At 35.5% G+C, this 26,905-nt stretch overlaps 1 protein-coding gene across 10 annotated transcripts in view; it reads right to left on the reverse strand.

Moving 5' to 3' along the window:
• The window catches only part of LOC115215510 (WD repeat-containing protein 47), a 100,179-nt gene that overhangs the window by 24,385 nt on the left and 48,889 nt on the right, over positions 1–26,905 (reverse strand). For 3 of the 10 annotated variants that reach the window (XM_036505922.1, XM_029784673.2, XM_036505925.1), the window contains 2 exons: positions 7,589–7,921; positions 6,020–6,076 (listed from right to left, as the gene is read on the reverse strand). The exons of 3 other annotated variants lie outside the window; for them this stretch is intronic. In XM_036505922.1, the coding sequence (XP_036361815.1) occupies positions 6,020–6,076; positions 7,589–7,921 (390 nt within the window). The remainder of the gene's footprint in view (positions 1–6,019; positions 6,077–7,588; positions 7,922–26,905) is intronic. 4 more of the 10 variants (XM_029784678.2, XM_029784679.2, XM_036505926.1 and 1 more) reach the window with 2 other exon arrangements.

Consider the following 26,905-nt stretch of genomic DNA (forward strand, 5'->3'; position numbering starts at 1 on the left):
ATTTGAACTCAAAATTAAGAGTTATAACACTGGAAGGCTTTTTTCTGATGCTCTATCAATTCTGTCAGCTGCAGGTCTTTCTCAAAGGCCAAACCATAGTGACAATAGCAAAATTTGAACCTATGATGATATGAACAACAGTCCAGTACCATGGAGTAAGAGCTTATTTTTAGATTATTCCTACGACCAGAGTGCAACATATTGATAAATAATATCAATGTTAGCAGGATCTACAATTGGCAATTGTTCATAATCTTTGAGCTGTACCTTGTTCTAGGTTCATTTAATCATTTCAGGTATTTCAGTTACTGAAAAATCAACCCTCACCTGACCTGACCTGACCTGACCTAACCCCTTCTAACCATAATAACATGCCAATATATTTCTCATAACTGAAAACAAAATCTTCAACTTTTGCTTGTTTGAATATACTGCAGTCAAACAGCTCCTCCATTAATACAGAGGTAATATCATTTCATTAGCCAAATCAGTGGCTAAAGACTAGATTAAACGGGCAGCAACTCAACTCATCGTTGTTGAGAAGACTGTATCAGGCTCATGTGGAACATATTGTCTTTGTATTCCAAAGATAATTTGCTGTTGTTGTTGCTGGTGATAAACAGAACGCAAGTGTGATAGTATAACTAGTTGTTGTATGGTGGTGAGCTGACACAATTGTTAGAGCACCATAAAAAATATTTTGCATGATTTGATCCGACTCTTTACAAATCCTGTTGAGATCAACTTTACCTTTCATTCTTTTGGGAGTCAATAAAATAAAATAATAGTTAAGTACTGAGGGTCAATGTAATTGACCAAGCCCTTCCCCTCAGATCAGAAACAGTTATTATTACCAGTTGTGTACAGCCATGTTATTAAAGACTGGGTTTTTAGATTTATAGAGTAAAGCTGGGTGTTTGTCTGTCTTATTATCCAACTGCAAGTAAGATGTCAACTAGCTCAATTAGCCAACAACAACATAGAATAACTGAAATATCACTGGCATATTGAATTCAGTGAGACCTTACAGTTTGGTTAATGTTCTAGCTGTGGACAAGTCTATTAGTGCTTTACACAGAGGGGTTTAAATAGTAAGGATAACAATTTCTTTAAAAGCAAGACTCAATTTCTGTACTTTCATTTTGTTGCACAGCAACAACAAACTTCTAAATGTGAACATCATTTCATCAGTTGTGAAATTAAAAGTTCTCAATGTTATTAATGCTATGTGGTATAGCTGTGGTTAAATAAAGTATAACACTGAACAGTTATTCTCACACTTTTATTGCCTGTTTTGTGTGAATATATTTGGTGGTGTTTAAAGAATCTTTTTACTTTAGACACATCAAATATTTACCTTTTAAAGACTAAATACTTATTTCACTTGCATTACAATCACAAATATCCTAAAAATGTGAGTGAAGGCATGTGACTTAGTGGTTAGGGCATTCAGTTGTGAGTTTGATTCCCAGTGGCACATGTGTCCTTGAGCAACACACTTTATTTCATGTTGCTTCAGTCCACTCAGCTGGCTAAAATGAGTAGTGCTTGTATTTCAAAGGGCCAGCCTTGTCACATTCTGAGTCATGCTGAATCTCCTTGAGAACTATGTTAAGAGATGCATGTCTGTGGAGTTCTCAGCCACTTGCATGTTAATTTCAGAAGCAGACTGTTCTGTTGGTTGGATCAAGTGGGACCCTCATCATTGTAACTGATAGAGTGCCAGTACCCTAAAAATATGAGATTGTTGCTCTACTATTTAAGACAGGGGTGCCTTAGGATTAAGGCTGCTAGTTCTATGACCCAAGATGGTATGTAATTTGAATAATACAATTCCAGGTATGAGTCAAACTTAAAAGCTTAAACTACAGTTACTCTTTTAAATATCATCTCTCCCAGCAAAAACTCTAAGCATTTGAAACATCTGACAATTATCAAAGTATCTCAGTAGAGATTAGTCCCAATCCATACACTGATTACCAATTATTGAGGTTACTTAAGAACCAAGTCATTTTCAACCCAAGAATCACCTCCAAACTATAGTTAAGTATCTTTTTCTTGATTTATTCTTAAGGAACATCTTTCGATTTCCAGTTAAAATTTATTACAAAAGAAACTTGAAAGAAAACCCTAGCCATCCTACATTTTTTCTTTTCATCTTATCTATTTAATTATTCATTTCCTAAAAATTAATTCTTTCATATGTTTTACAATATTACCAATTCTTACCAACCATAGAATATTCTCAACAACTTTTGTTTCGTAAAATGGCTGGAAACAAAAGAAGATGCAGAAAACAGAAAATGTTTAAAGAACATCAACCAACAAATGCAAAACGAAGGCTCAGATTCCATCAACACTGGGTTTTAATCAATGAACAAATCAAAAGGGAGAAGCTGAAGTTTGGAGAACAGCAAAAAGAATTTGAAAATAAAAGCAAAGTTTTGATATATTTATGACAAATGTAAGCATTAAAGCTGCCAATTAATTAAAAAATTTCAATCAAGCAATCACAGGATAAACAGATGAAAGATTGCAATCAATGAGAATTTCAAGTAGAGGCTCATTTACATGAAGCAGTGATTTCATTCCCTCAATGTACTGGATTTCCTGGTTCTTCATGGAAACTGGTAGATCTAGATATTTAATATCCACAGGAATTTTCCCACTCACCTATCTCCTTACCATTGATCAGGTGTGGCAGCTTGGCAAAAACTGATGTTATTTTTAGATTTTGTTGTAAATAGCCAAGTAGCACAATGGAGTCTAATCCACTTGGTTGTTGAGACGGTTGGCCAGTATACTAGTTTGGTGAAGAATAGATTATAAACAGGGTTAATATCTGTGTGTAGCTACATCTGGCAGCACCGAAACCAACATTTATCACTAAACTAGCATACTGGTCAACAAGTGACTACTCTCACTCCCACAAACTATCAATGTCTACTAAGCTGCCATACCTGACCAACAGCAAGGAAACAGTTGAAGAAACTAAATCTGTTAAGAACAAGAATCTTTCTATCACTAGTCATCTTGAAGGATGTGATACTCAAAGTAACATGGAATGAAGACCAAGTTTCACATGATTATAATAAACCTTACTACATACATTATTTTGTCTTTCTCTTTTTGTAAACCCCAACCATACATACACTATTTATTCGGCTTTGAACTAAACTGGAAAGAAGTAATACCATTCAATGTCTTCTTCCTAATGAAACAACTATAAAAAAAATATTTAGCTCGGAGTAAGCCACACAACTTAGCCTATCAACCCGGAGAAGGCCATCGACAAGATATCAGACTGCACTCTGCCGGTTGCTAAAGAAACTAGAGTTATATGAATAGCTTGTGAGGACTGTACAAGGTACTATCAGCAAAAATAGGCGCTGTCAGCAAAGTGAGAATTAACACAGTAAGTTCAAAAAAGAAATTTAGAACACAGGTTTATGTCCACCAGGATAAATTTCTCAGCCCCTTTTTGTTTTTTATAGTTCTCCAGGCCATAAAAGAGGAGTTTAAAATCAGCTATTAAAGGAAAGTTATCAATGCTGATGACCTACTTCTCATAAGTGAACCTGCCAAGATTGCGAGGTAAAGTTTCAAATCTGAAGCAAAACTCAACCAACCAACCAATGCAAAACATTGAAGGGTTACAAGCAAATCTTGCAGCGACTAATGTTTTAGTTAATAAAATAAAAAAAAAAAGACAAGACTCTTCAGAGAATAGGGGAAGTGGTCATGCTTGAAATAGTGTTTCCAATGTAAACTATGGACGCACAAGAGATGTAGGATGAAAACAGGCTGACAGAGAAAGTAGACTTTATATGTGATAGATGAACTGAAGTAATTAACAGTAAGTGTACATGAGAAATAGATTGCTTTATGAGTGGAAGGCTCTATAGAAGTAGTTGAGAGTTCTTTACCTAAGTGACTGAAATAGCAGTGGAAGTGGGTGTTCTAAAAACATGGTAGCCAGAGTAAGTGCAGAGTGAAAAAAATTCAGTGAGCTATTACCTCCCCTGGCAACAAAGTACGTCTTTTTCAAAATGTGGGGAACATTATATGATGCCTGAGTACGAAGTATGACAGAGGGATATGGGTAGTGAATGTGGAGGATGTAAGTCAAAAAGAAACAGGGTGAACATGCTCAGCTGTATGAGTAATATCAGTGTGCATGACTCAGAGCACAAACGAGTTGAGAGGAAACCTGAATTCAAGAGAAATCAGATGGATGTTATGTGCAAAAGAGCAATATGCTACTTATGCTTATGTTCAATCCTTTCCCGCTATTATCATCTCTCTTCTGCGATACATCATTCTCTCCCCACCTTTCCCGTTACTTTCTCTCTAATCTCTCCTCAATCACACTCATTCTTGCCATCCCGACTTTCTTCGATTACTCTCTCTTCTGCAACCCCCACACACACTGGCTCTCTCCTCTTAGTCATGCTGTTTTCATATTTCTGCTCTGGCTCTCATTCTTACTCCCTCTTTTATCCCTGCATCCATTCCAACAACTCTGATCTCTCTTCTTTTATCCAAAGTGTGTGAAAGGACAGGAAGACAACACAAGGAAAAGGGGACTATAGTCTTGCTGGCTTTGAGTCACATCTGTATTGATGAACAAGATAGTGGCAACTAAAAGTAGAGAAGATGATTTGGTATTGCCGTGAACATAATCTCTTTGGCCCGGGTGCAATGATAAAATGCACCTTGTACACCTAATCAAGTGGTTGATGATAGGACTCAACCACAGAGACTGTACCAAAAATTGTAAAATGATAATGTTTGTAACATTATCATTTACTGAATAAATTTGGCAGGGAAACAACAAAGAGGTTGTCCCTTTCCAGTTTAGGTAGTGCTCTTCGTTCTGCAGAGAGAATAACCAAATTTATTTTATTGAAGCTATGCCTTTAGCTTATTTGGTTGTTTTCAACACAGTTAGGAGGAGGAGCTAAATCATCTCCCTATAAGGAAGAGTGAAATATATAGAGATGAATAGAGTGACGGGGGGGGGGGGAGAAAGCAGGAGAGAGGAGAAAGACAGAGAGTGTATGTGTGATGCAGACTGATAGTGAAGAGTGAAAACCGAAAGACAGAAATTAATTAGGAAAAAACTGGTTTAGTTTAATGACTAATGGAAAATAGGCTTTTGTTATGTATTATTTCAATCTGGAGGTAACTAAATGTAGTAGTAGGAGGAGAGAGAGATTAAGAGAGTGGGGGAGAGATTAACCAAACCATTTTGAGGTAAGTCAAAAGAGATCTAAAAATACTGAGACAATTTGTATATTTAAGATGAAATGTAACAGCTTTTTCGTTCAAATATGACTGAATCGAGTGAAAGCAAATATAGAACAGAACAATAAACTCAAACATTCTCTCAAATGTAACAATGTGGAGAGCATTTTGAAGCCATACAGCAAAGGAGCTACCTGAACCAGATACAGCACCACCATACCGCTAAACCATCAAGTAACTGTGTAAATATGAAAGCCATAAAATCACTGAGTAAACAAGATCAGATAAGCAAACAATTCTATCAACTGGAAAGTTTAAGAAGACCCTCTTGGCCTTTGGAGGCCTTTATCATTATTCACTCTGTTGCATGTTTTGCTGTGAGTCTAACTTTCTTACTTCCCCCAACTAGAGACAAAGATGCTGGAAGAATCACATGATCTTCCTCCTCTGGGTCACGCCCACCCCCATAAAAAGTAAAAATAAAGCTATCTAAAAAAAAAAAATTTTGTTAAAAACTCAAAAAAAAAAAAACTTTCATTAACAAACTATTTTTAGGTTGTTTATGTTAAAACCAACAAGTGTGCAGCAAAAGTCAGCAGCAAGTACAAATAAAATGACTGCAAGAAAAATGGGTAGGATTAAACTGTAGAGAAATAACATTCTAAAGAGCATATTAAGAAATGAGCAAAATGAAATAAGAATTCAGGGAAGAAACAAACGGTAGTATTTTTTTTTTTTTCATCTTTAAAGATTCATACATCGTGCAATTTACCTTTCACTGATGTTGATTTTGAGATGGATGTCTTAGGTTTATTAACTTTGCTGGGAGCTGGGAACATTTCAAAATAGAGAGAAAATAAATGGAAAAAAAAAAACAACAAAAACTTCTTTTGAAAGAGAGAGAGAGAAAGAGCAAGAGAGAGGGAGCGAGAGAGAGGGAGCGAGAGAGAGAGAAAGAGCGATAGAGAGAGAGAGAGAGAGAGAGAGAGAAGAGAGAGAGAGAGAGAGAGAGAGAGAGAGAGAGAGAGTGTGTGTGTGTGTATGTGTTTTGACATTTTGCAGATAGTCAAATTGTTTCTCTTATGTTCAGAAAAAGTTCAAGAGACAAAAAAAAAGTTTCAAAAGAAGAAAAATAGAAAAACAAAATAAATAAATAAAACATAAAATTTAATTTTATTCTTCAGAGAAATGGTAAAGTTGCTTTTGTAGTTTTTAATCAGCAACAAAACTTTCGCCAATACTAGTCACAGCTTTCAGATGGGAAACAATAGTAGCAACAAACCATAGGGATAATTAACTACGTCAAAGGGATAAGAGGCAAGGAAGAAATGAATAAAGGATGGAAAATAGCAAATAAGTATAAAAAAAAAAAAAAAAAGAAAAGAATAAGAAGGGGGAAAAATTCTGAACCCACATTTATTACTGATTGAAACTAGCACTTCAGATTATGACCATTCTAACACCTGTCTTAATTTCATCATTTTAATACCCATGCCTTTCTGGTTGGATTTTTATGTCGCCCGAAAAAAATATTGCAAACAAGATACAAGTTCTTGGCGCACTGGTTAGATATTTTTGGTAAGGACCGATTCACTTCCTGACTATTTGTAATAAGGTAGGACATCTTTAGCTGTTTCATTGCTATTCTTGTCATTGCTTTAATGTCTCATTTTCCATGCTGCATGGATTAGAAAGGTTTGCAATATTACAGACTTGGACACATTTTGAACTTCTAATACTTGTAGCACCTGTATGCCTTTTGCAAACCCTGTTTAACTCCAGGATTATATGGTAAAAGGTATTCTGTGATCACTTTTTGTTTTCACTCTGACATAATCTATCTAAGACTATATTATCCAATCTGTTCGCCCACTTTTAGATGATTAAGGGGATATTTTGCTGCTAATCAAAGAGAACAATTTCAGAGACTGAATTATTAAGTATAATTTCAACATGAGGCAGTGGTGCATTATTCTACTGATTTCCTCAAAGTCTATTTTCTTTTTGTGTGTGTTGTTATAAATTGTTAGTGTGTAGATGAAGGTTTGCTTAGAGTCTCTTCAACTATTGTTGTGACTGAGTAATTATCCAAGAGACAAACTGGTGCATTCATAGTCATGTTTATATCAAAGTCAAACCAAATTCTAAAGAATCCAATAACCTAAGAGAAAAAGAGAAGGAAAAATTGGGCAGGAGTTCAAGAATTTCCTGATTTAAAAAGATTAACTATTGTGCTTTAAGAATCAGGATTGAGGCCATTCTTACTACCAGTGACCAGTCCAATCTTAAGTGCACCAAAGTAAAACCTATGAGACAGAATTAGGTTAACGTGGTAACCTACCTGAGGTCTTTTCCACACCACTACTTTCTGACGGCGTCCCTTGAACACTCGCACTCCGAGTGATTCCCTTGACGGGACCAAGCGGCTTCTGAGCAGAGGATTTGTTTTGAACAGACTTTGCAGGGACCCCATGCAAGCTGTGCTGTCGTTGAAGAGAGGGACTTGCCTCACCAGCCTTAGCAGGAGTGTCACTTGAATCTTTGGTAACATTGTGGTCAACACATTTGACCATGCCCACAGGCTTGGTCTTGGGCAAAGTGTTAGGTAACACAGGTGTATTTGGGGAGGGACTGTGTGGCCTCTCCCCATTAATAGGTGTACTCGTGATCGGATCTATAAGCATGAAAAAAAAAGCATACAAAAGCAGCAGCAACAAAAGAGCTCATGGTGGTGCATTGAAATAAAATCAAGCTAAAAATGTTTGCAAATAAATGAGTAAATAAATAAAATTGGATTTTGTTGCGAGCAAAGATATTAAAAATAATTTAGACATAGATACATTTGCATGCAGTACAGACACACACACACACACACACCTTTAATTTCAATACACAAACTATATATTAAATCTATTTGATTCCCACATCTTTGTGCATACATACCAAAACAATTTTCAAATGTTAGAAAGACACTAAACCTTACTAAAGTTCAACTTTATTCATCCAGCACCAGTTACACTAAATTTAGTTTACCAATGCTAAAAACATATGAACTCATATATCATTTACCATTCTAATAGTGATTTCTTAGAACCACAAGACCAGTTCTTGTAAGAGAGGAGCATAGTTACCTGAACCGACACCAGTGCATTATAAGCACTCATTTCATGGACCCTAGAGAGAAGGCTGACAAAGTTGAACGGAAGCCAAAGGATCATCATCATCATTATTTAGCATCTGTTTTCCATGCTGGCAAAGGTTGGACAAACAACAGAATCACATTGTGACTGAAATGCATCCTGTCCCTGCATACATCAAACCGAATCTTGTGAGGTAGTATATTAGACACACTAGTCTTGTCCGTCACCATCACACTATTCTATTATTGGTTTCTAATACAGGTATACACAGCCACAAATTTTAGGGGCAGAAGTATAGTTGATTGGATCAACCTACTGCATGACTGGTAATTATTTTACCAGTCTGGAAGTACAAAAGCAAAGTGGCTTAAGAAACAACTAAACAACACAAGATATTTTAACTGCTATTCTGCCAATTTGGCCATCCACTACCCTGGTTTAATATCACTGCAAAACACACCACCAGTTTTGTAAAACAAGTATCTGTAAACATTTTCAACCACAGTATGTGACTTGTAGCTGTTTTATTAACTTTCAAGTGAGCATTTCGGGAAGAGAGGGCCAAGTAGATAATGTACTGCACTACCTGCTCAGAGGTTTTAAATATTTTGTTGCATTCTGCAGTAAATTTTACTTTACAATGTCTCAAGTTCATGTAACTATTAGCAGGTAGGAGATAATGGATGTTAACTACAAGCAATCCAGGCAAAAATTTACCTCTCCTCAACGCTTTGAGACCAGACCTAAAGACTGTTTTTGCGTAAGTCCACCAGGGATGTCAATCTACCCTTAACATGGATAAGGCTTAGTAGTCAAATAGTGAGTACATAATTAAAACATCTACTTTGGTGTGTCAGTTTCTAGTATAAAGTATTAACTCATGTGTAATGTGAGGATTTTTATACAAAGCACCCAAATCAAAATTACAAGATAGTATTATACTTAAATGGAAAAAAGAGGAGAGAATATATTACTGATTTTCAGGTCCAAAATTGGGGGCCACATTATATTTGAGATCACATTGTACAAGAAAATGTGGTAGTAATAATTATTTCTGACATATACATGAGGAAAGATTTGGTCAATTATATAAAAAGTAGTACTTGGCTGGAACTATATTTTGCTGACTCAGGAAGGATGAAAGGCAAAATTCAAAACGCAGTGCCAATAATAATAATAATAATAATAATAATTTCTCAACTGACACAAGGATGTAACTCATAGGGAAATGTATGTAACTGAATGAATTCCCAGTACTTATTTAAAAAAAAAAAAAAGGATTTTAACTGAGAATATTGTGGCAGAAAAGGTATTAGTCTGGCACTTAATCATCTTGCAAGGCCTCAGAGAGGCAGGGGCAGAAAAAAAAAAAAAAGAGGAAAATCCATGAGTGAGGAGTTATCTTCAGCAAAATCCTGGCTCAGATGCTTGCAGCAGTGGATTCCACTTAAAGCTCCTAATGGGATTAGTGGTAGAGTTATGAATTAAACATTAGTGAAACAAATTCAGAAACAAACATACCACTCACTGCAGTCAAAAAACATCATATACTGACACTTCAAAACGAAAGACAAGTACATAGATAAACAAGGAGAGTACTGTAGAGTGGATAAATAAAGAAAAGAGTTGGTGGGGTAGTAACAGAAACATGAGGATGTAGCATGAAACATTCGAAGTTAAAGCACTGCTATTTTCTTCAAAATGTGTAGGCTTCAAAAATTAATAAAACCACCCTGTTGTTGTTATTATTATTATTATTATTACAAGTAGGTATTATAATGTAACATTGATAACTTAAGATAGGATTTATATAAAGGAAATTGTTAGCAAAGTACTAGAACATTAGTAGAGTACAGAGAGAATAGAGTACATTATGTAATAGTATTACTGATGCAAATGATAGAAATAACTTGGTAGATTAAGTAAAAGCTGATCCCATCTAGATCTCAATAACTATCCTTAACCCTTTAGCATTTAAACCAGCCATATCTGGCCTAAATGCTCCACCCATTTTATGTTCAAACTAGCCAGATCCAGCTTCTCACACCTACTCTACAATGCCATTCTAAAAATAAAGTCACATCATTGAAATCACAAAGCTAGAAGACATTGAATAATTAATTCAAAATAACACGGACAAATAAGTATGTGTGACAGTGTCAGTAAGATATTTCTTATTACTATAAACTCTGTCATATGCTTTGGATTAGCTTCTGCAAGATTCTTGACAATAATACAAATACTAAAAATGTCAGGTGCCACAAATTTTGTCTGATCTAAGAGTTAACACCTTCCAGTATAATCATCATCCATTTTCCATGCTGGCATGTATTAGACAGTTTGACTGGAGATAGTAAACCAGAGAGCTACACCTGGAGTCAGTCTGTTTTGACTTGGTTTCTACAGCTGGATGCCCTTCCTAACATCACCAACTCCTCACAGTGAACTGGGTGTCCTTTAGTTTGACCTATCTTCTCAAGCACAACTATTTTCCCCACAATGAGCCTCAACATCTGAAGATCATATTTCACTACCTTGCCCTGTCTTCTTGGGTCTACCTCTGCCATGGGTTCCTTCCACAATTAGAGACCAGTACTTCTTTATGCAGCTGAGCCCATCTGGATCTCAATAACTATCCTTAACCGTTTAGCATTTAAACCAACCGTATCTAGCCTAAATGTTCTACCCATTTTATGTTCAAATCAACGAGACCCAGCTTCTCACACCTACCCTACAATGCCATTCAAAAAATAAACAATCAAATTATTGAAAAGCTACAAGATATTGAATGATTAATTCAAAAACAATGTTAATAAGCATTACATTTGACAGAATAATCTGAATGCGAAAGGGTTAAATGTCCTTGAGGCTTAAAAACTATGACTGTGCTTTGTATTTATTTCTATAGCTAAGTCTTTTGTTGATCTCAAAGAATAACTGAGCCACTCCAAAACTAATTCACACAGAGTCAATCAGTAAGTCACTGAAGTTGAGAAGAAACAATGTGTATGTGCTTGACACATGACTTTTAGATTCCATTGTCAAAGACGGTTTGAACAGCAGCTTCCAGATTACAATGGATGAACGTATGAAACTTTTTCTGGCATGTAAATTTCCACAAATATGAAGCAGTTCAAATCTTGGTTTATCAGGGAGTCATGTCACTGATGCTTGATGAAAAGGAAAGGCAGTGCTCGTCATTTCATAAATAATTACATTTGTAGTCAGGACTTCAATGTCCCTTTCACTGTTGCAGTATGTCATCCATATCATTTTGGGGATGCACTGTTTAACATCCTGATTTACACTTCACACCTATGGCTTACTGTATCTGCACAACACACACACAGCATATGTATTCTTAGACATACATTTATTCTAACATATATCCATATACTCACATAAGTGAAGCCATATTACCTAATTGTTAGGATGTTGTGCTTCTGATTGTGATGTTGTGGGTTCAATTCCTGAACCAAGCAGTACATCACATTGTGTCTAAGAGTATAGTGTTTCATTTCGCATTGTTCCAATCTACTCAGCAGAAAAAGTGAGTATCAGCCTTATGCTGGTGCAGCACTTTTGCCCTCCAGCTCTCATGCCCTTGATGTTCTGCAGAGTTTGCTGAGTCATGAGGTGGGAGAGCTGAGAGGATGTTGAAATCTACCCATGACTACACAGGTACCTGAAAGCAACTGACAGAAGCATGGTACAGGCTACCAAAGCCAGAATGGCTCATGAGTAATGCTTTTTATGTTTAGAAACAATGCAATGAGAACATGGTCTATCTCTAACCACCCATGAACAAATGAAAAAAAACACACCGACACAACAGGACAGCACAAGAGAGGAGCAACGTACATTCTTTTGTAAGGGGGAGCAAATTCCGTGATACATTGAGTGTGCATATTTTCGGTATGTGAAAGACATGCAGGGGTAGAGGTGTCTGTGATGGCAAGGTTTGGTGCTACATGTGGAAGATGGTGGATATGGTACTGGTAGTGCAAATTGGATTCAGAAAGTTGTTGTGGTGGTGGTGGTGGTGCGGGGAAAGAGATAGTAGTGAAGAAAAGACATAACAAAAGAATAGAAGCAACAGAAGCTGCTGCTGCTGCTGCCAGTGATAACATAGGAGAGCAGGTGAAAAGAACAAAAAAAAAAGGGCTTGGTGGAGCAAACTAAAGCAGAAAACAATAATAGCTACAAGAGAAAGGAGCCGTTTTGACAGGGTGGAGGGGTGGAGTTTAAGAATTGTTGACAGTAGATATTTCTTTCTCCTTATAACTATTATTTGTTTTTTAAGTCATCCTGGGAACAAAAAATTGCTCTTTCTTGTTTTTGTTTTCTTTCTTTTTGGCCTTTCTTATTTCTAAATTCATCTCAAAGATTTTCGACATCCTAAAGAATTTGTCTGTGGGTGTGCATGTATTTTTGAGAGAGAGAGAGAGAGAGTTTGTGTGTATGTGTTGCATGCATGCACACACATGCACAACAGACTGAATCAGTGCATTTGTAGTTGTGGAGAGAAATGGATGTTCAGGTCAGGATATACAGATGTCTATGTTTGTGTATATGCATATGTTTAAGTGTGTGTGTTCATTGTTGGCATGAAGAAGAGATGGTTACAGAGTTGTAATGAAACAGAATGGTTTAGCTGCTTAAATCAGAAAGAGAGAGAAGTAAAAAACCACAAGCGTCTACAGCACATGTAAATAAAAGAGGGAGTGTGCGTATGTTTGTGTGCATGTGTAAGCACATGCATATGTCAATATATATATATATATATATATATATATTGTGTGTGTAAGTGAAAGTTTGTGTATATGTACAAATGTATGAAAAAGAAGTTCAACATGATGAAAGAATATTTAATGTTAACGATACATTTATATGCTTAAAACATTTAGTCTTGCTGTAGAATGACAATATTCAGGTTATCTAAATATATTCCCATATCATTTTATAACAAGACTGTAAAGTTTAGACATATAAATATGTAATTAACGTTGGAAGTGTTTTCATTACGTAAACTTACTTATGAGTCAATAACTGAAACAAGTTCTAGACCTGTTTGTCAGAGTTTGTGTGACTATGTATTATCTGAGTGTATATGGCAGTTGAGACTCATGCATGCATGTGTTTGGGAGAAAGTAGACACATGTGTGTTCAATATTTGTATATGAACATGTCTTAATCATAGCATATTGCATCAATTCCAGAGTCTTAAATCACTTCAAACCTGATTCCCAGTTAAAATAAAATGAATGGGGAGGATTGGATGGAAAGCAGATGAAGTCAGAAGGAAGATAGAAGGGGCTGGGGAGGGAGGACAAGACAACAATTCAATATTGTTATTCAATTTGTTATTTCATTCCTTGAGAGTTTCATGTCCTGGTACAAGGGTTGGGGCTTGAATCAAGAGTTCTAACCTACTTTCTCAGTCATTTGTCACCTGATACCAGAGAAACTAAGTACTATGTATATATATATATATATATGTATGAGAGATGGCAAAATTGTGAGTCTATTATATTATGTCTTAGTAAATGTGTGTCCATTGATTTCAGCAATGAGTATTCCAGTGATTCTGACAACTAAAATATTTTTGTCGAAACCAGCAGAGATTCATTTACACTTTACTTTTAAATTTTAGCAATTATGTTATCAAATATAGATTTAATGGTGAAGAATAAACACACACCAAGATCTACACACTTTGCTGCAAGCACGCATTATCAGCGGCATGAATGAAAGGAGCTAGACAGGGTGTGTTAGTAAGGAGACTTGTAATTTACTGTGTACTTAATACACAGTTAATACACCCTGAAATGTAGACAATGGTCAAGTGTGTGTGTGTGTGTGTGAGTGATATATATATATATATATATATATATTTTAGAGATAAAGAAAAATGAGAGAAAATGCATGTGGAAAGTGGATAGTTACATGGAATAAACAATGTGTAAATTATTCTTTCTTTTTTAAGGTTTTATTCAGGCTCTTGTATCAAAGTGGTGATCATATTTTTAACTGCTCTGTGAAAGCACATGATAAAGCCAAAAGGCTCTCAGCAGCAATGAAGAAGGATCAAATTGATTTATCAATAAGTTTTACTTTTATAAAACAGTCATTAGGGGTTCAGTTACTTTCCTCCGTGTGCTAAGAAGATATAGTGATTGGACTAGATCTGACCTTATCTAGAAAACAGAGTCAAGTTATAATCATGTGCATTATTGGGAGCACCAAAACAATGCAGATAAGATTCAAGTTATAAATAAAGTTACAATCCTCAAGTTAAGCATATTTTTAGCCTTGCTGTGAAAATAGATGTGTGTGTGTGTGTGTGTGTGTGTGTGGTTGTATGCACGCACAGGGTACAGTGAATAAACTGTTGTCTAAATTATGCAAAATGAAAATAACACTGACAATCTTATTTTAAGAGATATTTACCAAAATTACATAAAAATATCTTGAAAAACTAAAGAGTAAATTTATTCAATAAAAATTGCTTCAACCACAGCCTCCAGGTGACTGAAATCTCCTGCAACTCTTCTGGACGGTCTCCTTTTTGAAGTTGATGAATACTGCCATAATCCTTGCCTTCACTTCATTTTTGGTGTTACAAGGAGTTTTGTTGGTCTCTCACTCAACTGTACCCCACACATAATAATCAAAGGGGATGCAGTCTGGAGAGTTAGGTGGCCAGATGTTACAGGTGATGTAGCTGCAGAAATTGTTTGACAGTCATGATTGGATTCTCCTGCTTGTGTGGCACGGTGCAGAGTCCTGTTGCTAGACATAGGGTCTTTCAGCAGCCACTTTCTTGACCCAGGGCAGCACTATCTCCTCCAAGCATTTGATGTAGACCTCCATCTTAAGTGTGAGACTATGCAGGAAGATGAATGGAGGCATGTTGCCATCACTAGTGATCACTCCAAACACCATGATCTTGACTGGATGTTTGATTTTTATCACTTCCGGTGCCAATGCCGGGCAACACAGCATGTCGTTTCTGGCAGAGTGAATTGCATCATGGTGCTGTTTTTCTCACAGACAATGCCCAACTGACCCTACTATACTGTGTAGTTGACAAAATCAAAGACAAACTGTGTATGTGGAAAATTAAAACTATAAAATGGTGACAATTTACCTATCACACCCTGTGCATGTGTGTATATGTATGCATGTATATCTATGTGTTGATGTGTGTATATATATGCATGTATATCTATGTGTGGATGTGTATATATATATGCATGTATATCTATGTGTGGATGTATATATATATATATATATATATATATATGGGTTTGTGCCAACACAGACTACCACTCGTGACCTCAAAATGTAGTCAGTCATTTTGTTTAATGGGTACAAGAACTGAGATTAAATTTTCTTAGAAGGAATGAATCCGTACTACAAACACATTCAGTCTTTCTAGATGACTATAAGTTAACAATCGATACCTTGTAGATAGCATGAAATCAGAAATTATATTTTGTAGGATGGAGGATGTGAGAAATGGGAGTTTCATGCATTTCTTTCAATGGGTATTAGTAATGCAAGTGAAAAAGTTGTTTTGTTATTCAGTATTAAGAATCAGAAACCTATAAATTAGGAAACAGCTAATGCAGATTATGAACATTCAGTGTATTGATTTGTAGATATCTCATCTTTATTGCAGCACAAGCTATCCTAACACTTCTTTTTAAAAACAAACTAGGAGAGAGTTTACTGAAGTTGTGATTGCTACATTGGACTGATTCAGTGACAGAATAGATTTCTTTACTGAGTCCAAGTCTTCTCCATTTTAAAGGAAGATGTTCCAATTAGGAACCAAAATTTGCCAACTTGATTCGTAAAAAATTTACCACTACATCACAGTCCATGCATTGGAATATTATACTACGTTCCAGTGGAATGAAACTGAAACTTGGTAGTATCATAAACCCAGGAGGAGGAAGTAAAATACGCTGACACCAGCAGGATTGAACTTAAAACAGATGAAACTAAATACTGAAAAAGATATTCTGGCCAATGTTCTATAAAATCTAGTATCTACTGAATATAACAAAGTTAAGATTTAGAAGAAAATGTTTTAAAACTACGAAAACATTTTTCATAATTTTCTTTCGGAAATCTTACATTTATTATAATAGCCAAAGAGAAAAGTATAATAAAATAACTAAAAAAAATGTAAGAACAAGTTGAGAAAATGTGAAATAAATGGGGCAAAGGAAGATTTAAGAAACCCAAAATACAAAAACAAGACAAAGTCTACAAGTACTGTTGTTGATGCATTTATTAAAAGTTGCCAGGCCAGCAAATCTGGTAATGACTATAACAAAAATCACATGTCTTGTAATAGCAACACAGCTGTAGATCTGTAAAAAAGCAAAGTAGTAAGCTGCAGATGGGAATACAACTTGCCTGTTGTCCTTAAAAAGTTAGTCAGTGAGATATAAAAGAACGAATTTAGGAGGGCAAGAGAGAGAGAACTGTGAGTAAAGGGAAATGGTTTTGTATTTGTTTTATTGTTTTTCACTCATGTTCTCACAGGATTATTGTTTTGCAAATCTAAGGCATTTGCACAGTGTTGGAACAGTTATTTTCATTCATGGATGCTCTTAAACTATACAGCCTTGGAGTTAGATGGGAATGTTGGAGACCACAGAGATAAACTCCATTAAGGACACAAAACAGCAGCTTCAATAGAATTTGGATTTATGATCATGCAATTATTAAGTAGTTAGGCATCTTAACACCATTGTGACTACAAAATTACAAGGGGTGTCACTGTGAATGAGTACAATGTGTATAACAGAGAAGTCATAAAGACAATACATGAAATAACAGTATGCAAAGGTAGATTAATGTTAGTTAGCTGTAAACAAGTAGTAAAGAAACAAAAGCAAATTCAATTAGAAAATTTTGGATTAATATGACCGAGGTCTGGTAGAAACAACCAATCCATGCCAGCATGGAAGACAAATGTTAAGTAATGATGATGATTTTTTTTTATCTATGCAGGAAACTATCTTGGAAAATAAAATAACAGAAGTGTAAAATTATAATTTTCACACTTCTCTCAGGAATACTAGTAACCTATCTCACCTAAATTAATAATTTCTTACATAGGCAAAAAGCCAGAAAAGATTTTGGAAAGGAACAGTTAATTATAACCACCTGAATACTTATTTTATAGCACTTGGAAGAATAAAGCTGTGGATCTGAACTCAATACAATGAGTTATTGTATGCAGACACTAATGATTCTGCCAAACCATCAGCCAACTACTTAAATTATTAGCTCCATCTATGTATCAAATCAAAATGGTCATAAACTCTGTTGAAAACCTACCATCACTAACATTTACTACTACTGTTATTATAGATTTAATGAAATTGTTAAGTTTGATATTACTGCACTAAGAAGTTATGTAAATTTATTTTAACTGGCAGCATTAAGATTTAGACAATGATGATTATAGTGATGGTAATCATATTAGTATGATGTTTAAGTTGATAACCATGAATGTGAGCCTAATTACAAATATTGGAAGTATGTGCTGCCTGCTTCAATCAAAAGTGCAGTAATACCAAGCCAGCCATATTCAGTGACCGAGTTATTTTCACATTTAAAACTGAAGTAGGTGTTTATTTTATAGGGAAAACTGTTTCCCCTATAAACATTATCAGCTTTAATTTTTGCTACTCTGTTTAGCTGATAGGTAAATTGTCTAATTCAATGAGCAAAATGCTGGTCTGTGATATAATCACAGCATATAAAGATATTAATTTCTCATTTAGAAATACATAGTTTTCTCTGAGCCAGCAAATATATTGATATGGTTTCATTCTGGCATTTATTAACAGAGAAACCAAAACTTCAGTGAAAATAAAGACAACATGCAAAAGGAAAATAATTCTGGAATGAATATATTTATGAAGGGCAGTTCAAACAAATATCTTAATGTAAGGAAAACTTAAGCTTAAAGAAAATAATTCCTTTCCATTTTTGAGATTTGTTATATGTAGATGATACTGACTTCCATAGGAAGTTTCATGTTTCAGTTTATTTAACAAGAAACTCTTTTTAATGAGCACAGTATAAGATTACTTAAATGTTTTATTAAAATTTTCAGGGCTGTTGCTCAGTTACTGATGCAAAGTGTAAATACAATACCTCTTTTATACTTGTTTGAAAGCGTACTTTTTTTCAAGAATGAATGAATTAATTAATACTAATGCATATGTGTGTGTGTATTTATATTTAAAAAATCAATAGTGCTCAGTGTTTCTATAAAAGGTAGGGTTGCATAATTCTGCAATGCTGTATTTTTCTATCTGCTTGAATAAGTCGTAAAAGTCAGACTTTCAAGTATTGAACTAACTTAATTATTCAAAATTTTTGAGTTTAACCTCAACCACTATTTCTCTCTAACAACATCTAAGTTATTTCTTTACTTTTTTTTTTTTTTATGTCACCTGTATCATGTATTCAGTTTACATGTTCATAACCAAACACAGATTTTCTTTGCAAATATCATTATTAATTTAACAATTTGGCAAGGTATTCATGTGTGGATATTCTAAAAGAAAGTTATATTTTTCTCTAAAAACATCAAGTTTGTGATGAAAAAATGCAAAATATTTGTCTGAAGATGAATAAATAAAATATCAGGCATTTTATCTTATTCCACACACTAAACTCTTGTTAGTAATCTAGATTAATAAGCAGCATCAAAGATATTTAACTTTTGATAAGTGGAATAAGTAAGGACTGGATTAAAGGCATTACCCTCTCCTTGCTCACTCTCTTGTCTGTTTCATCCACCATCTCCATTAACTAATGCAAACTGCACTCACTTCTCCCCACCATTCCCCCCATCCCTGCACGTCTCCCTCTTCCACAACCCTCTCACCCCTTTCCCAGCACACCTACACCCTTGCTTTCCCCCCCTTTTCAACACCCCACATCCCAGACATCCACTCTCATTCGAACATCACACCTCCCACTTTGCCTTTTTCATATTCCTCCTTTATTTTTCTTCAGAGACATCAAGATTCTTCCCCCTATTTTTAAGAAGCAAACAAAATGTTTAAAAGGGAGTAGTTCTGGTGAAGCATTGTGCGATATTACATTAAAGAGACTTGTTGGCTAAGGCCGGAACAATGGGAGAATATCCCTTGCTGTTCTGCATGTCCTGAAGAAGAGGTCATAGCCCAGAAATACAAAAATAAAAAGTAAAACTACAACTTTATTTTGTTTACTTTTATTTTAGTAGTTTACTTTATATCTTCTTGCACTGTTCCAGCCTTACCCAACAAATCTCTTTGATAAAAAATTTGTTAAAACTTGTCCTTCTTTTGTTATTTTTGCTTTTGATCATTGCCTTCACAATACATTTTTAATGTTTACATGGACTGCTTATCTTTTTTCTCACAACTGTATACATTACACACAACCTCCTGTACCCCACTCACCTCTTATAATTTCCTTTTTTACCTTTTCTCTCATCTTCTATTCCGCTTTCCATCTCATCATTTAAATATCAGTTTTCCATGCCGGCATGGGTTGGATGGTTTGACAGGAGCTGGCAAGCCAAAGAGTAGCACTATACTCCATTTGTCTGTTTTGACATGGTTTCTATAGTTGGATGCCCTTGCCATTCCTAACAAATCACATGGTTCTGGGCTCAGTCAACCAAAGCCTTGTGAGTGGATTTGGCAGATGGAAATTGAAAGAAGCCTATCATGTATGTATATGCACACACACACAGGGTGTAACAGGTAGATTGTCATTGGGCACTGTCTGTGAGGGAAACAGCAACATGATGCAATTCACTGCCAGAAATTTGTAAACAACATGCTGTTCTGCTTAGCATTTGTGCCGGAAGCTCCAATACAAACATTTCAGAGTGCTTGGGTGTCAGGCTGAGGACATGTACTGTGAGTGATAAAAATCAAACCCCCAGTCAACATTATGGTGTTTGGAGTGATCACTAGTGATGGCAACGTTATGTCTCCATTCATCTTCCCACACGGCCTCACACTCAACACAGAGGCTACATCAAAGGCCTGGATGAGGTAGTGCTGCCCTGGGTCAAGAGGGTGGCTGCTGGAAGACCCTATGTCTGGGAACAGGACTCTGCACCATACCATACAAACAGGAGAACCCAGACTGTCAAACAATTTCTGCAACTACATCACCCCTAACATCTGGCCACCTAACTCCCCCAGACTGCAACCCCCTTGATTACGTGTGGGGTGCAGTGGAGTGAGAGACCAACAAGACTCCTTGTAACACCAAAGATGTAGTGAAGGCAAAGATTATGGCAGCATTCACCAACTTAAACAAGGAGACTGTCCAGAAGAGTTGCAGGAGATTCCAATGTTATCTGGAGGCTATGGTTGAAGCTATTTTATTGAATAAATTTACTCAATATCTTGAAATACTAAATATTTCAAGATATTTTTATGTAATCTTGGTAAACATTTCTGTTTACCAAGATTACATAAACAGGGTGCTCTGTTCACCACACCCTGTGTGTGTGCATATATATATATATATATATATATATATATATATATATATATATGCATATATCTGTATGCGTCTTTGTGTCTGTGTCCCTCCACCACCCCTTGACAACTGGTGTTGGTGTATTTACGTTCCTGTAATTTAGCAGTTCGGCAAAGGAGACTAACAGAATAAGTACTAGGCTTAACAAATAAGTCCTGCGGTTAATTAGTTTGACTATAACACTTCAAGGTAGTGCTTCAGCATAGCTGCAGTCAAACGACTGAGACAAGTAAATATATAAAAAGAGATTATATCCTCACCACAAGACACCTGAAGAAGGCTGGGGCATACGACAGCTGAAACATAGCGAAAGCAGCAATCAAGATGAGGACACCAGTCCAACTAAACAGTGTACCTGATATAAATTCCTCACCTCAGAAATACAGAATTGCATCATCCAATCAGTACAGTGCCAACAAATGACAATGGAGGTTTTTAAGCCTTAACCCTTCAGCATTTAGATTACTCTGTCAAATGTAATCCATATTTATTCACAATGTTTTGAATTAATCATGTATGATCTCAAAGCTTCACAATTTTGATAATGTAAATGTTTTAGTTTCAGAATGGCATTGTAGGGTAAATGTGAGAGGCTGCATCTGGTCAGACTGAACAAAAAAAGAGGTAGAATATTTGGGCCAGATATGGCTGGTTTGAATGCTAAAGGGTTAAAGATTCATTCTGTTACTGACTATGGGCATAGAGTTTTGGACAAAGGTGTTGGTTAATGCAGTGCAATCACCTAGAGGTGCTGAGTTCAACCTCAGGTAAGGAACTAAGTTGAATTGCAAGATACCAGAAGAAGGCTGGATCATACAATAGCCGAAATATGGTAATTGTCATTATCATTATTTAACATCTGCTTTCCATGTTGGCATGGGTTGGATGGTTTGACATGGAGCTTGCTAGCAGGAACTATCTGTACTCCAACTATCTGTTGTGGCATGGTTTCTATAGCTGGATGTCTTTCCTAATGCCAACCACTTAACAGAGTGTGCTAGGTGCTTTTTATGTGCTACCAGCACCGGTGCATTTATGCAGCACTGATACAGGTGCTTTTTAACTGGCAGCAGCACCTGAAAGAACAAGCCTGTATGTGTGAAAGACAGCAATTTTGCTTAGCTTGACATATCTTACCAAATACAGCAAATCACCACATAACAATCAATAAGCAGACAACAGTCTAATGTAAATAGTGTACATATTCTATCCTCAACTCTTTTTCTCCATTTATAATTTTTGCCATTTTTTGGCACCTTTTCCCCTCATTTTATGATTTTCATTTTCCCAACATGCTCAACTTTTGTATTTTCCTTGCTTCCCTCCCTTCTTTCTGTTCCAAATCATACCCCCACTTTGTCTACCACTTTCTCAAAATATATTAACTTCAGCCAAGCCACTTTCCTCAATGCACCACTGCATCATCCCTCATGGTTTTGGACTCTACCTTTACCTTACCTTCTACTCCAAACCCTTCTATTGAGCCCATCCTCTTCCACAAATCCTGTTTCCTCCTGTGCCACCTTCTGATCCACACCGTAACAAATTCACAACCTCAACCTTCTTTCCCAGGCCTGCTTTCTCTTCCTCTCCTTGCTTATTCATAGTTTCATTTACCACCTGAACCACCCACTTTCTCTATTTCATCACCTCCATTAAATTACATAAACTGTACTCTCTTTCATGCCAATCACTCCTCCCCACCACCCTGAAGCTCATTTTCCTCTCCTAGTCTCCCTGCTCCTCCAATTCCCTTTTCCAGCCCATCACCTCCACTTTCCTACTTTACTTTTCTTTTGATGAAGGACCACTGAGATTCTTTCCTTTCCTTTCTTAAGCATTAAGTTATGCAATATCCATCAAAACTTGTCCCACCTGTGTTGTCTTTTTCTCTTTTTCTTGTCTTCACTGTATAATTCAGCACAGAAAACTAAGTACAAGCTGCCAGCATGAAGATGGCCACAAAAAGAAGGTAATCATGTGCAAGAATGCCATTTTTGTTAATATAACATTATTAATATATAAATATCAAGATGTACTACTTTTTATGATGCTCTGTCACTGCCTGGATCTTGTACTTTTAACTATCCAGATATCTGTTTCATAAAAACTTATACAAAAATAATATTTTTCTGAGGCAGAAAGCTAATTTTTGTAAATGGAACCAAAGCATAGCAAAAGTCAACTCTGGGACTTAATTGTACAATAACTATTTTATAATCTGAGAGGCATGAAATTTGAACTCAGAACAATGAAACTACAAATTCCTGGCTCTTTTCTAGAAAACTTACTTCTCCTGCAGAGAAATAATAATCATCATCACCATTGTCACATTCCATTTTTTCATGCTGGCATAGTTTAAGTTGGATGCATCTGTAATACAACACCAAGTTATCTATCTTGATCATGTCTTATCTCAGACCTTGTGTTCTCCCATAACAAATTATTCCCAAGTCTCCTTTTATCTACTCCTACTGATTCAGGTATCTTCCAGTAAGTACTAAGCTAAAATAATTTTCACATAGTTACATATATGATATGAAAAGAGTCAGTGACTAACAACCATTTAAAGAAAATAGGCAACCACCAACATTTTATATGAACACCTTTGTTGATAGCCTGGAAAAAAAAATTATTTATCAAACTTCATACATGCAAATACACAAAACAAAATATAAATATGACAGCTATGATAGACAAAAGACATTTTTCATTTTCTATTATATAATGAATTGTGAAGACTTGTGGCCTTGGGATGCTGCACTCATAATTGCTAAATCATGGGTTCAACTCCCTCACTTAGTGAAATGTTGTTTTCTGAGCGAAACACTTCACTTCACATTGCTTCTATCAGCTCAGCTGTAAATGTGCAATCCTGCAATGGAATAACCTCCCTATCAGGAGAAATGTTGGTCTGCTTGTCTAGCAAACAGGTTAGCATCATTTGAAAGCTGAAATGATGCCAAGCACATTATAACCAGCAATGTATAATGACACCTGGTAGTCTGGTTTATACCGTGATATACCATGATCAATAATAAATTGGATCGATCAATAGATTCTTTCTCAAAAACAAACTTAAGATGTGAATATTAACAAAATAAGATTTGTTGTTCATTCACTAGTGTATGAGTTGTAAACACCTTATAAATTTTTACACTGCTTTTGGTTTCTTTAAAAGTGAAATGTAAAATAGTAAATAAAGGAAAAACTACCTACCACCATAAGGGTTCAAAACATGCAAATAGTTGCTGGTGAAAGGCTAACCTCTTTGTTATATAGCATGGATTGAGCAGAAGATTCCACTTACCTGAAAGTAATACATGAAATATAAATAAAAATTCATTGAAGAAACAAATGCAGTTAATAGTTAAACAAAAACACAGAATAAACTGGTAAGTAGAAACTTAAGAGTTTAGATTCTGGCACACTTGCTAGCTTCTTGAGCTGAAAAATTATTGGACAAATCTTTTTAATGTACTTGATTTCATAAAGCCAGATTGAAAAGACCAGACAAAAAAAAAAAAAAAAAAAAAATCAAAATCAAGTAACCTAGTGAATGGTACTAGCAAGTCAAGTAGCAATTACAGCAATGCTTAAAGCAGCAAGTTGGCAAAATCATTAGCTCGCTAGGCAATATGCTTACCAGCATTTCATCCATCTTTATGTTCTGGGTTCATATGAATGCCCCTGGGTTCAACTTATCCTTTCAGGGTTGATAAATTAAGTACAAGTTGAGCACTAGAGTCAATGTAAACAATTCACTCCCTCCCTGAAATTGCTGGCCTTGTATAAAATATTTGAAACCAATACAGCAGCAATGTTTGTTATTGTTAAATTTAACCCTTTAACATTCAGATAATTTTGCCACAGGTAATGCTTATTTATTCACATTGTTTTCAGTTAATGGATGCATTATCTTGTAGCTTTGAGATATTCATGAGGTGACTGTTTATTTTGAGATGACTTACGAGGCCAGATTTGGTGTAGGAGGCCAGATTTGACTGTGATCAGCATAAAACAAGTGGTATATTTGGACCTGATATGGCAGGTTTAAATGCTAATGGGTTAAAATTCAAATTCCTTCCCAAACCTCCCTTAACTTCCCCCAGGAATTTCATGTGTTCAATATTCATGTACCTTATATCATTGTATGTCAATCATTTTGTTACCATATTTCTTTAGAAATACACTGCCTTTATTTCAATTAATTTTGAAAACAATGAAAGCGTTTAGTTATGTAATTTTATTTACAAGTCCTAAATAAGCTGGTGTTTAGAACATACATTAGGAAGATCCCTTCAGTCAAAAAGCACCATGAGATTGCACCTAGAAAGTTACCGTCTGAAGCAAAAGTCTGGGCAATGTTGTTTATGGAAGACCAGCAGTTGCCTATGCATACCAGCCTCCTCTCTCCACATCATCAATGTTATCCACGGGAAAGGTAAAGGCTGATACAGCTTAACACCAGTATCATTGCAACTCATTTCTACAGCTGAGTGAACTGGAGCAATATGAAATAAAGTGTCTTGCTCAAGAACACAACACACAGCCTGGTCTGATAATCAAATTCATGACCTTATGATTGTGAGCCTGATGCTCTAACCACTGAGCCATGCATTTACAAGAAATTTGGTGGATGGTTTTAATATAGACAATTTTAACCCTTTAGCATTTAAACTGGCCATATTTGGTCAAAATAATCTTCCTGTTTTATCTTCAAACAGGTCATATCCAGCCTCTCACACTTGCCCTACAATGTTATTCTGAAAATAAACAATCACATCACTGAAATCTCAAAGAGACAAGGTAATGCATGAGTAATTCAAATCAATGTGAGTAAACAAGCATTACATTTGACAGAAAAATCTGAAAGCTAAAGGGTTAAAGAATGAAGGATGATAAAAATAGAGTAGATCAACTGGACATGGCTGTGTTTGAATCTGGTCTCAGATGACAATGTATTATCAGAATGTGGTTGACTTAAGAAAGAAAAATCTTGGAACTTTATTATTTATTCAAAGAATTAATAATACCATTCCAACCCTTTAATTGTTTATACTAACTTTGCCAGGTTTTCCTTTTGAAATTAAGTAGATCTCTGTATATTGTCAACATTGTTCTTTATACAATTACCAATATTAATTTACTTTGGAAAACATTTACAAGTATTCTACTCCAAAAGCCGAACCAGACATTAAATTAAAAGATTTCAATAACAAAGAATGGTCTGTAGCAAGAGGTTAAAACAGTATATTGATCTTGATTTCACCTGAAAACTACTCCTCCCATTAACACCATTAGGTCTGCATATCTCTTCACCTCCCAGCTGCTGATTTAACAAAGCCTAATAAACATACATGGTCAACGATTATAGAATTGATTTACAGTAAAAGACTAAACAACAGAGGAAGAAATATACAAAATAGTAATTTATGAAGTTTTAGTATTTCTAAGTCCTCAGCTGCTAGCATGTCTAGGTAATACAGTTAACGTACACTAAATCTATCAGCTAGTTTAACACCACCAGTTACCTTTCGAGTGCCTTTAGTAGTGTTCACTCTGTTGCAAGCATTCCAGCTAATTCACCAAATTGAGAGTAAGTTCATCCCTTCATTACATCAGTTTTGTAGGATCACAGAGTCAAAATTATACATAAATGTAAATTATTCTCCCAATAAATCTTTTTAAGTCACCATTATATATCATCTTATACTGTATGTCTGTCAAATAGAAATCTGGTCAAGATCATCCCTCTTTGAGCTAAACTCTTGGCAGTATTTGAACACCACACTGCTATTTAACCCTTTCATTACTGTATTTATTTTGAGATGCTCAATTACTTTAAATATAACAAAGAATTTAGTAAAATAACTTAGTTATCATTCAGCTAATGTTAGGAACATAAATTGTAACTAAGGTTTGGTGGAAGA

This window comes from Octopus sinensis, linkage group LG9 (assembly GCF_006345805.1).
Source record: "Octopus sinensis linkage group LG9, ASM634580v1, whole genome shotgun sequence".
NCBI lineage: Eukaryota > Metazoa > Mollusca > Cephalopoda > Octopoda > Octopodidae > Octopus > Octopus sinensis.